Source organism: Urocitellus parryii, chromosome 1, assembly GCF_045843805.1.
Source record: "Urocitellus parryii isolate mUroPar1 chromosome 1, mUroPar1.hap1, whole genome shotgun sequence".
NCBI lineage: Eukaryota > Metazoa > Chordata > Mammalia > Rodentia > Sciuridae > Urocitellus > Urocitellus parryii.
The window spans coordinates 278,000,215-278,012,311 of record NC_135531.1 but is presented as its reverse complement, the minus strand read 5'-3'; the positions used below and the strand labels follow the sequence as shown (position 1 = coordinate 278,012,311).

General features: G+C 36.6%; 1 protein-coding gene across 1 annotated transcript in view; it reads left to right on the top strand.

Moving 5' to 3' along the window:
• The first annotated feature begins 45 nt into the window (after positions 1–45).
• The window catches only part of Usp40 (ubiquitin specific peptidase 40), a 63,391-nt gene continuing 51,339 nt past the window's right edge, over positions 46–12,097 (top strand). The window contains exons 1-6 of the mRNA XM_077791153.1: positions 46–490; positions 1,241–1,458; positions 3,996–4,063; positions 5,233–5,346; positions 7,332–7,496; positions 9,243–9,389. Coding sequence (XP_077647279.1) covers positions 1,260–1,458; positions 3,996–4,063; positions 5,233–5,346; positions 7,332–7,496; positions 9,243–9,389 — 693 coding nt within the window. The 5' untranslated portion in view covers positions 46–490; positions 1,241–1,259. The remainder of the gene's footprint in view (positions 491–1,240; positions 1,459–3,995; positions 4,064–5,232; positions 5,347–7,331; positions 7,497–9,242; positions 9,390–12,097) is intronic.

The following is a 12,097-nucleotide window of genomic DNA, read 5'->3' as shown; positions in this document are numbered from 1 at the left end:
GTCTCGGCGCGCGGGGCACCCTGGGAGGCGCGGTGTGTCCGGAGACCCGCCCTCGCCAACATGGCGGCGCCCAGTTGGGGCACGTCAGATTGCTTTAAGTTTTGGCTGGGGTTGGGGTCTGGGCTTTAGGCAGCAAGTGGGACCAGCGCTCGGGTCCGAGAGGGACGTGGGAAACTAGGGACGGTGGTGTGGCGCTGCCTGACTAAGGCGAGCGAAGAGCGGCCCGGGCCTGTCCGGGGTCGAGGCGCGCTCCTGAATCGGGTCGGTGATTGCGGGCCGCGGGGACTTGCGCCCGGTTGTGGGCCTGCGTCCCGTGCAGGGCTGGAGGGCAGGAACGCCCGAACCTCGGTCGTGGATTGAGGGAGTCGGGAATCCAGACTTTGACCTCCGAGGCCAGACCCTCGAGTTCCACTTCTTGTATTTTTCTTCTGAGGAATGAGTTGAAAAGGATAATTGTCCTCCGGGTTTCCCGTCTCTTGGAAACGGCTAGGTGCTTTGTATTTCTCTTCTCCAAGGACCCTCCGCCACACTCGATGTAGAGTTAGGCGCAAGTCACTTGGGTCCCCGGGGCTGACAGTGCTGTCGCCGATGTGCACGGGAGACCTTCAGACTGCATCGTTTCAATGGCAGTCTTCCTTACCCCGAGACCTCCTCCCTGCTCTCTAGTTTGAGGACAGTATACTAAACTGCTATAAAGACGATTAATTTGATGCATTTTATCATTAAGATATACTCGGGTACAAAGTCCTGAGGCGAGCGAGAAGCAGAGATTTTAGTAAATGAATGATGGTCCCAAGGCCTCTGCCAGTTCTCAGAACCTAGGCGTTGCCACCGCTGAAGGTGGATTAGGTTTGGTGATGGGTTTTCTTTCTTTCAATGATGATGCAAATATGCCTTTTTAAAAACAGCCTTCATTTTTTGTGGGCCAAACTCTGCATGTTAAGTGCTCTGTTTTTATTATGTCATTTGTTTAAATGACCCCTACAGGACATATGGTATCCCATTTTAACTATGAGAAAACAGGCTAAATAACTTGCCAAGGGTCACACAAGTTAGTTAGGATACTGACAGGGATGAAAAAAAAATTCAGATTTTGCTGTTTCCAAAACACAAATTACATATTTTCAAAAGAACCTTAACAAAATGGACAACTGTAAGTGTAAGGTAGGGAGATTTGGGGAAAGCTTTTTTTTTTTTTTTTTTTTTAAGCATTTATATAACATATCATTTCTTTCTAAAGGATAGTATTTAGTTTCACAATGTTTGGGGACCTATTTGAAGAGGATTATTCCAGTGTGTCAAATAATCAGTATGGAAAAGGGAAGAAATTAAAGAATAAAGCTTTGGAGCCACCTGCTCCCAGAGAATTCACCAATTTAAGTGGAATCAGAAATCAGGGTGGAACCTGTTACCTCAATTCCCTTCTTCAGACTCTTCATTTCACACCTGAATTCAGAGGTATGCTGTATTACATACATTTGAATAGTAATATGTATCATCCTCTTTACATGTAATTAATTATACAAAATCACAAATAGACAAAGGATCTTAAAGATGTGTTCCATGCTATGTGTTTGTTATTGCAAATATAAGGCAAATCGGTGGTTCTCTCTACAGAGAAATGTGAGGCTTAAATTATTGTTAAATGTATTCTGTGTGATTATAGTGTTCCCACAGTTTAAAATGCAAAATAAAGACAATTCTGTCACTAATAGTAGAATTTATCATTGTTATTTCTATTTTTGAGTTGAAAACTTTCTCCAAAGTAACAAACACTTAATCCAATTTTACCTAAACAATTATATTCTAACTTTAGAGTGGTAGGATTGTCACGTTATTTATACACATTCACAGTTGTTTGTCTTCTTTTCTGAATTCTGGAAAGCTCTGACCCTGATCTGATCTGACTTGAATTTGTTTAATCTCAGAACCATAACCAGTGTGAAGCTATTCAGAGTCTTTAGTTATCTCATTTGGGTGAATATAACACTTCCTTCATATTCTTAAAGTTTAGAAATTCTGAATTCCGAAAATCCAAAGTCTTACTGTATGGGATTAGCCATGTTAAAAGGTAATTTATTGTGAAGATAAACAAACTCTCCCAGAAATCAACTCTGAATTCACTGGACCCTCGGTTTCTTGCCTGTGTCTCTACATGTTTGCAGCTTTCTCCACAAGACTCTTACATCTGTGTTTCTTTGATTCCAGTATGAGCATTATTTTGCCTTCACAAGGCCCTAATTGGGACACTCCCAACTGTCACACGACTTTGTAGCTCAGATCTCCACAGGGTCTCCAGATTCTGAGGATAGAGAATCGGAATCATCCTATATCTGAGTATATGATCCTCTTCCTACCACTACAAAATTTATCAAATCTTCATGATGTCTTCTGCTTCTAAACTTAGAAAGACTTTCTCCTCCAGAAATTTAGTATATATTTACCTTTGACCCCTTCCCAGGACTGTTTTAATGGATTGAACGGCATTATAGGATTTAAAAGTGGTACCTCTTGTCCTTGACCCCATTTCTGTAAAAATATCTCCTTGCTGAAGTCAGTGAATCCTCTTAGAAATTATCAGTATTAATAACCAGATTCCTACCGGACGCGTTGGCACACACCTATAATCTCAGCAGCTTAGGCTGAGGCAAGAGGATAGGGAGTTCAAAGCCAGCCTCAGCAAAAGTGAGGTGTTAAGCAACTCAGTGAGATCCTGTCTCTAAATAAAATACAAAACAGGCCTGGGATGTGGCTCAGTGGTCAAGTGCCCCTGAGTTCAATTCCCAGTAGCAAAAAACAAAAACAACAGATTCCTAAAAGGGATAAAACTTTTTCATGTTTTTATGTGGTTGAACTTAAAGGTTAACTTGAAGTAGAAAAGTAACATGAAGGAGAGACTGAGGAGGAAAGTGAAGGGATGGAACAGGTCATGGAGAGTACCAGGAGGTAGGAGTAGGGCAGAAAGCCCCAGGTCAGCTTCTACTTGGCTGGCCAAGCACATGCTTTGATATCATAGTGTAAAGTGTACTCTTATATGGCTTAGTATGGTTCTGATACAGATGAAGGGGAATGCGATTTAGAAACAGTAAGAACTACAGAGCACTGAGGAGAAAACAAAACTTTTGGAAGAGTAATTTAAGGAGTAAGGCTAGGTTAGGTTCCTTTGTCCTCCTGGTACACTCTCCCACAATAGATAGAGTAGTGAAAGATGATTATAAAAGTCCTTGTATAGTTTCGTGCTTTAGCCTGTAGATTTGTTGTTAATTTTTTCCTTGTCCCATCACTAGTAAGGAATTTAACTTTCATCACAGTAATTGCTAGAGCAGCAGGGATTTTTAGTAGAGACATACTCTCCCCTCTCTAATCTCCCTGGAATGTTGCCAAGTTTCTCTGAAGGAATTTCTGCCAGTTTGTATACAGACTTTTAAAAAATTCAGATATCTCCCCATTGGTTCATAAACTTACATGTTGGATTATAAAAAATTCTGGAGCCTGGCCTGGGGCTGCCAGCTTCGTTTTCCAGATAGGATCACTACTACCATCTGTTATTACCCTCAACATGGAAAAGATGTTTTTATACCAATAAAAGGAAGGGAGCAATCTCCAGGTAAAAGATGGTCCTGCCAGTGAAAGGCCCATTGGGAGACTCCTGTGTTGTGAAAATACAGACTTGCAACATTTGTACTTTCTCAAGGTTCCTCCTGGCTGCTCTCAGTCCTACTGCCATAGGCAATGGGAAACAAAGAGTCAGTGTGATTGGTAATGGTTCTATGTGCAGAAATGAGTGATTTTTTTTAATGGATCTTCCATACTGAAGCCTTAGTGTACCACTTTATTTTCTTAAAGTCAGTGATTTTAAAACATTACAAGAAAACAAAATGTATAGATTAAGGGTGTAAATATCATAACAATCATTTCTGAATCTTTATTTTATGGTAGTCTTGGCTTTCTAAACATTTTTCTAAAATGAAATTTGATTCAACTTTTTTTTTTAGAAGCTTTATTTTCTCTTGGCCCAGAAGAACTTGGTTTTTTAGAGGATAAGGATAAACCAGATGCAAAGGTAATAAATTTGATTTACTGGGGCATTTTGGAGTATTGAGGAAATGTTTCTTAATTATATTTATTGCCAAGTATGTCTTTATTTTTATAAGGTAGCCTGTACTTAATTAGCAATGACATTTTCCTTCCAAAAAAGAACTACTTTTCCAAATATAATGCTGCTATTGCTTTATAAACATACTTCACAGTGCTATATTTATGCTGTTTATTCTTACTTCTGATATTTACAAATTACTCACACTAGCTCATCCAAACATCTATTTAAAATATTTACTTGCAACAGCGAAAACAACATAAGACCAGTATTATTTCAATTTGGTACTCTGAAAATACATTAAATAAGGAATTTGCTTATTGTTTTATATATTCTGTAGTAAAATCATATTTAGTGCAGATCTAATGATGTTCTTCCTGCTTAAACTTCATTCAAACAGAAGTCTCTCATCACTTTCAGGCTCAGATTTATACTTCTTAACAGTAGTATTTCATGATGCAGCCCAGTACTTCTCCAACCATGTGGCAAAGGACCATTTTTTGTGTTTTTTTCCCCCAGTTTGTTGCAAATCAATATTTTCCTAGTATATTTTTTAAATGTCATGGAAATGTAAAATTGCTGTACAACTTTCTAAATGCATATTCTCCCTTTTAGCCCTTAAAGTCTGACCTGCACACTGGTCCCTGAGAATCATTCCTTGCTCAGTCTGCTGGGCCCTCCTTATCTTGAATAAGACAGGAATAGACATGGAGCCAGCAGAGAAGGAGGCAGGGTGTGATTTGTCCCATGAGTGAGAGATGTGTGCCTAGAAAGTTCCTACATTCATCTTTTGGAATATATCTGTTCCAAAAATATCTTACAGAAAAAATGAACTATTAGAAATTCTAAGTGCTGTCAATCTATGATCATTTGGGTGGTTATTAGGGCCTATGTAAATATAAATATTTACCTGAACTGTGCCAAGGTAGAGAATTCCAGATAACATAACTTTTAGGTCTGAATTAGAATTTTCAAATAACTGAATTCTAATTAGTTCTCTCTTTAAGATGAATAATTTATGAACTTTGTCTTAAATGAACTAGGAAATAAGAGAAAACTAGTATGTATTTCTTTGAAGAACCCTCACTTGGCCCTTGAAAGAGTTCATTTTGAAATGCATTCATTTCTCACCCCAGGTTCGAATCATACCTTTGCAGTTGCAGCGCTTGTTTGCTCAGCTTTTGCTGTTAGACCAGGAAGCTGCATCCACAGTGGAGCTCACCAACAGCTTCGGGTGGACTAGCGATGAGGTATGAAGGGCACTGAGTAAGTTGCCAGCAGTAGAGAAAAAAAGTGAATGCTGATATGTCATGTTATCTGACTTCCTTTAATTTTGTCTTAGAGTCTCAACATGTTTGAATGTTTCCTTCTCACAGTAAGTAATTATAATCACAAGTGTATTTTTGGATACTCACAGTGTAGGTGACACCACATTGTCATCAGAGAGGTAGGACATGGACTTTGAAGGGAAGTGGCATGATAGTCCCTAAATAAGTGTGTTAAATTTGAGGTATGGGGCTGCCACCTCAAATTAATTTCCTTTTCCTTCCCTTTAAAAAAATTAACCATTTAATTGAGTTATACATGCCATAAAATTCACTCTTTCAAAGGGTACAATTCATTGTTTTTTAGTATTTTTATAGAGTTGTGCAACCATCACTACCATCAGTTTTTAAAAACCTTTTCACCAGCCAAAAAAGAGACCCCATATCCATTTGCAGTCACTCCCCCATCATCCTCTTCCCCTAGCCCCTGGCAGCCACTAGTCTGTTTTTTGGTCTTGTGGTATTTGCCTGTTCAGGACATTTCATGGGAATGGAATTGTGCAATATGGGACCTTTTGTAACTGGCTTGTTTCACTGAAGATAATGTTCTCCAATGTATTCATCTAGAGTTTGTGTTCATTCCTTCTTACTGTCAAATGATATTATGTCTGTGGATACTACACATGGTGTTTCATGATGTAGTCCTTTGTTGATGGCTTTTCCTATTTATTTGTTTGGTTTTTGGTACTGGGGATTGAACTCAGAGGTACTCAACCACTGAGCCACATCCCCAGCCCTATTTTATATTTTATTTAGAGACAGGTTCTCAATGAGTTGCTTAGCACCTCGCTTTTGTGAGGCTGGCTTTGAACTTGTGATTCTCCTGCTTCAGCCTCCCAATCCCCTGGGATTACAGCCGTGCGCCACCAGCCCGGCTTCCCTTTGTTTTTGATAGTGAGCATCTACTAAGTTACTGGTTTTATAATTCTTAAAACTATGAGGACCTTTTCTATTTTATTTTTTCTAAGTAAAATTTTAAAGAATGAAGTTTAACTGCTACAAGTTTTCTGTTCCCTATCAAAGTCAACAATAATATCCACATACCAAGATCAGAAGTCACTTCTCTGTCCCCAGCTCCTCTCAGTTCCCAGGACCCACCCTCCTGTTTCTTCCTTGGCAGATCTTTCTCCTCATCTCTGCCTCTTTAAATGGCAGTACACACCCTTGGCTTGGTTCATAAATTGTTCTTAAGGAATGCTAACACTTAGCTCAGATTTAAGCACATTCCATGTGGAATTTTTCTGAGTATTATGTTAGTTTTATTTTTTGTTGTTTTATACTTCAAAGCAATAAATTCTATACCTTCTCTAATGTTGACAGTTACTCATATTCACCAGCCACTGTGACTTAAGTGAGCTCCACCTATGCACACGCTGCCAGCTCTGAAACAGTGGTCAAAACTTGTTGTGCTCTTGTCTTCTCTCCCTGTGGCACAGCCATGTGTGCAGTTCCCCATGTGATGTGGGCACTTTCCTTTTTAGTGGAGTTATAAGTTCACAACCTACATGACCTACACATTTATTTCTGTAGTAGAAGTAAAAGCAGGTAGTGATCTCTTAACCTGCTCTTGGCTTGTTTTGCTTAGTCATCCTTATATCTGATCAATGCTTATCTTTGAATTGCTTTATAGATCTTAGGTTTTTGTAAACTAGTACTGTATTCTTAAAATCTGTTTTTAAAAACTTGAAGAACAAAATTACTTTTTAAAAATTACCTGTTTGGGGGCTGGGGATGTGGCTCAAGTGGTAGCGCGCTCGCCTGGCATGCGTGTGGCCCGGGTTCGATCCTCAGCACCACATACAAACAAAGATGTTGTGTCCGCCGAAAACTAAAAAAATAAATAAATATTAAAAAAAAATTCTCTCTCTCTCTCTCTCTCTCTCTTAAAAAAAAAATTACCTGTTTTGTAGGAAATGAGACAACATGATGTGCAGGAACTGAATCGAATTCTCTTCAGTGCTTTGGAAACTTCTTTGGTTGGGACCTCTGGCCATGACCTCATCAATCGTCTGTATCATGGAACCATTGTTAACCAGGTTGTTTGCAACGAATGTAAGAACATCAGTGAGAAGCAGGTGAATTCACAAGAGTGTTAGTAATAAATTATATTCTAAATTACAGTTCATGTAATTAAGTCTGATAAAAATGTTTATTATTAGAAATAATTTATCAGTTTTTTCTGTTTACTCTGACTACCCCTGAATCATCAGTTAATAATACAGTTCCCCATGTGAACTGAAAGAAGCAAATATCTTAAAACAATATTTTACTCAGTACTCTACTGTTTAAAAAAGAGTTTTGGGGGGAAGTTTGAAAATACAAAAATTGGTCTCTTCGGAGAATCCAGTATCATCATGGTTGGACTATTGTAAATAAAATTAATTAGGTAAAAAAAAATACTGAGAATATTTAAATTGACAAGTATCTGTAATTAAATATTAGAGTTAGTTTATTAATATCCTTCAGAAAGTTTATCTCATATATGTGCTTATGTTTATGTATTAAATGTAAATTTCATTACATATAAAGCTTTTATAATTCTCTTTACTAATGTAACCTTCAGTTCTTTTAATAATACTGATTGTTCATTTAATATGATTGGAAACTAGATATTAGAAGTTTGCTCATGTAAATATAATAATCTCTGTGCTTTACAAGTCTTATACAGCTAATTATTTCATCACTGAACTCTAATAAAAATCTTCTTTTGTTATGGCAAGAGTAAAGAAAGTTTCTGTATTTGTATGAGAGAGAAATGCTATTTTCTAAATGTGTTTGTTGCACTTTTGGAAATATAAATATGTTACTTGTGTTTTTGTATGTGTAGGTATATTGTACACATATACCTGCACATTATATATATATATATATTTCTTTTTTTTTTTTTGTAAGAAGTAGTTGGGGAACAATAAAAACAGTGCTACTTGGCCCTTATTGCCTGTGCTAATAGAAGCTCTTTTGGTCAGCCTGGTTTGAAAATAATTAATAGATCATATTTCTTTGAATTACTATATGATTGACTTAGTGCTAATGTAATAATTCACACAAAGTACTTGTGAAATACAATGTATAGAAAACACATTATAAATTGTGGACTTTAATTTTTCACACATATATTGTAAACCTAAAGTGTTAGTTTTAATACTCGAGAGTTTTACCATGAACTAAATAGTGCTTTCTCCTTTATCAGACCTCATAGTCCCTTAAATAATGCTGTTGCATACACACAGAGAACCATAAATGATTTATACTTGCCAAATTATAATAGCACTTATTACTAAAAACATATTATAATTCAAATATTCTTATATTAGAATAGATAGACTTCCTATTTGCAAAATTCCACCCTCCTTATTTTCATAGAAACACTTGTTTATCATGGCTGTACATAATTATTTTCTTATAACTTCTTCAGTGTATCTTAAACCAAGCTTAGCAAAAGAAATTGAAGAAATAGAATTTATGTGAGATAAAATTCAACCCTGCCTTTGCTGTTATTAATTCTAGTCTAAAGACTGAAACAGTGCTAATGAACTTTGCGCGGGTGTTTTGTATTTAAGTCAACTATATGTTTTATTGCATCTAAACTTACAAATATCTTCCTTTATCAATGTTTTCTTGATACATTTTATACTAAATGATAGCTTGATTTAGAAAGGAAAATTTTGTGTTATGAATGTCATAGTAATGAAGACAACTTCCTATGTACACTGTTTTAGGAAAAATACATCTGATTATTCCCAGTGTATGTTTGAGTTGGCAATATGTTTGTAAATATCTGTGAAATTGTTTTTTCAATATTGCATTCTTGTATACTTCAGGAAGACTTCTTAGATCTAACAGTAGCAGTCAAAAACGTATCTGGTTTGGAAGATGCACTCTGGAACATGTATGTAGAAGAGGAAGTTTTTGACTATGACAACTTGTACCATTGTGGAACTTGTGACCGGCTGGTTAAAGCAGCAAAGGTAATAATGCCTTCCTTTTTCCAGGGTGCCCACAGAGAACTTGGTGGCAGCCAAGTCACCGGAAGCCACCTGTGTGATAAAGACTGAAGGATACACTTGAAGCTCTTGGCTCAAGAATAGAAAAGACATTTTATTTACTATCTTGTCTTTTCATTTTTTTACAGTGAAGAATTTTTTAAATCTTTCATCCTAACAGCTGTCTGAACTTCTTTTTCTCCCAAGAAAAATGTTTTTATGCCTCAATTTTTCTTAAGCTGCTTTTTTTGGATAAATTCCTTGCTTTTAGCAAATCACTATTATGAAGGAGATAGTAGTATTTCTGTTTTTATTCCCACCATCAAGAAGCTTGCCGAGCATTCCTTTCTGTTTCCTGCTACTAAAATAGGTGGCTCTCTTTAATTTCTCAATATGCAATTATTTTCTAACCCTGACATACGTCCTCCTTCACTTGAGCACATTCCACATGCACTTTCCCACTTGTGGGTCTTGACCTTGTTAGTCATGGTCTTCAGCACAGTACTTCTGGATTTCTTTCAGGATAGCAAAGCAAAATAGAAGATGGAGAGACAAGATGAAAGCAACTGATTTATAGTGTGAGCTAAGAGAGAAAAGTAAAATAAGTCAGTTAGCATAGACTTCTGATATTTCTCAAATTTGTCATGTTCCTACTTAGAGTCATTTGTAGATATAATTCATATTTATCCTAGCTTCCAGGAAGGAAGAGCTGCTTTGACAAGTGAAATGAGAGTCAACTCCCATTTAGCTTAATGGAACACCTCCCCAGTGTTATTTTCATACATCATAAATTTTGCCCATTTCAGCTCCTTTATGTTGTGGCTGTGATTTATTATATCAGCACTTTGGCATTGCTGAAAATCGACCACATGTTGACATTTTGTCCCAGTTTTGATGTAAGTTCTCTGTGCTTCACTAGCTGAGTCCTTCGAGTCCAGGGTGTCTTTCACAGGACAGATTTTAGAAAAACATTTTTTGTTTTTTTTAACATTTGAGTTGTTTTTTTATTTCTCCATTTTATCTTCTAGCAACCATATGTATTTCCTTTTCACCATTCTTTCACAATTGTATGTGATTTCTCAATATGGAACTTTTGTTTTGTTTTTTTCAGTAGTGAGGATTGAACTGAGGGACATACCTGAGCTATACCCCCAACCCCTTCTTATTTTGAGATAGGGCCTTACTAAGTTGCCCAGGCTGACCTTGAACTTCTGATCCTCCAGTCTCAGTCTCCCAAATAACTGGGATTACAGGTGTGCACCACCATGCCCAGTAGAATTTTTTTTTTAAAACATATTTTTATACAATTTCCACCAAAAACATTATCAATGCTAATAAATTGCTAGGTATTAGTAATTCACTAATATTAATATAAAAGGTGCTTATTACAGATTATTTCTAAATGTCTGATATGTCTGTGTGAGTATAAATTCTTAATGCTATTTCCCATTCCTCTGGCTTGAATGTGCCATCTCTGCACTTCTCTGGCTCTCTTCTCAGCTCCTTGTTCCTATGAGCAATGAAGCATCAACCCTGCTGCTGTAATTTTTACCTAGGTAGTTAACTGTCCCACTGTTACTAGATGATGTGATAGACTCTTCATAAACATTGTAAACTTATAGCTCAGTGCGGTCAATAGATATTGAGCATTATCGTAAACAGCTACCACAAAAAACATACCTGTATAGTGGATCCATGATGCCAAAGACACATAGCACTATTCCTATGGCTGACAGTTAACTGAACTTTTCCAACAAATAAAATGAACATTAATTTAAAATGATAATATACAATACTGATTTTGTATCCTGGAGATGATAGAAGTAAATGTAATAAAAAAGTAAACCCTGTGGCTATAGCTTTCACAACAGTCTTTGAAACCAGGAAGAAGTTTACACTGTTTAATATATGTTTTCATATATTCTACTCATTAGTAAACCTAGAGAGAGAATTACCATTTGTTTACTCATTTTGTACTTCACCTGTGGTGTTAGAACTACTATCTGATAAGTATAAATCTCAGCGTTTGGAAAAGTCTTAGATACTTACTTACACATTTTTTTGTTGAACTTAATTTGCATTTTAATAAAACAGGAACCCTTTGCTAACCCTAACCTTCTGCTAAACAAATACAGTTTTTTTATATACCTAATATTGTTGGTTTAATTCTTTTTCGGCGGAATTTCTCTATTGTGGTGTATTTTTCTAGTTGCCATGTATTTGTTGCATTCTGAATTTAGGTTTTGTGTGCTCTTTGAGTAAATATAGATTTTCCTGTCCTTAGCAATCTTTTCTAATCATATAATAGCAGAGTTTCTGTGTTATTTTGGATGCATCCATAGAGCTTGTCTGAAAATCTGCCAAGTTATTGTATGGCTGGGACTTTTTTATTTAACTTTTTTTACCCACTAGATTTGTGAAATTATTATTTTAAATATATGCTTAACAGTGTTGGGTTCATATGATTATGGCCATTATTAAGAGGTCTGGGGACAAGTGATGACTTTTTTTTTTTTTTTTTTTTTTTTGGTACTAGGGGTTGAACTCAAGGGCTCTGAGCCACATCCCCAGCCCTTTTAAATTTTTATTTCAAGACCTGTTCTCATTAAGTTGCTTAGGACCTCCTAAAGTAGCTGAGGCCGGCCTCAAACTTGAAATCCTCTTTCCTCAGCTTCCTGAGTCACTGGAATTAC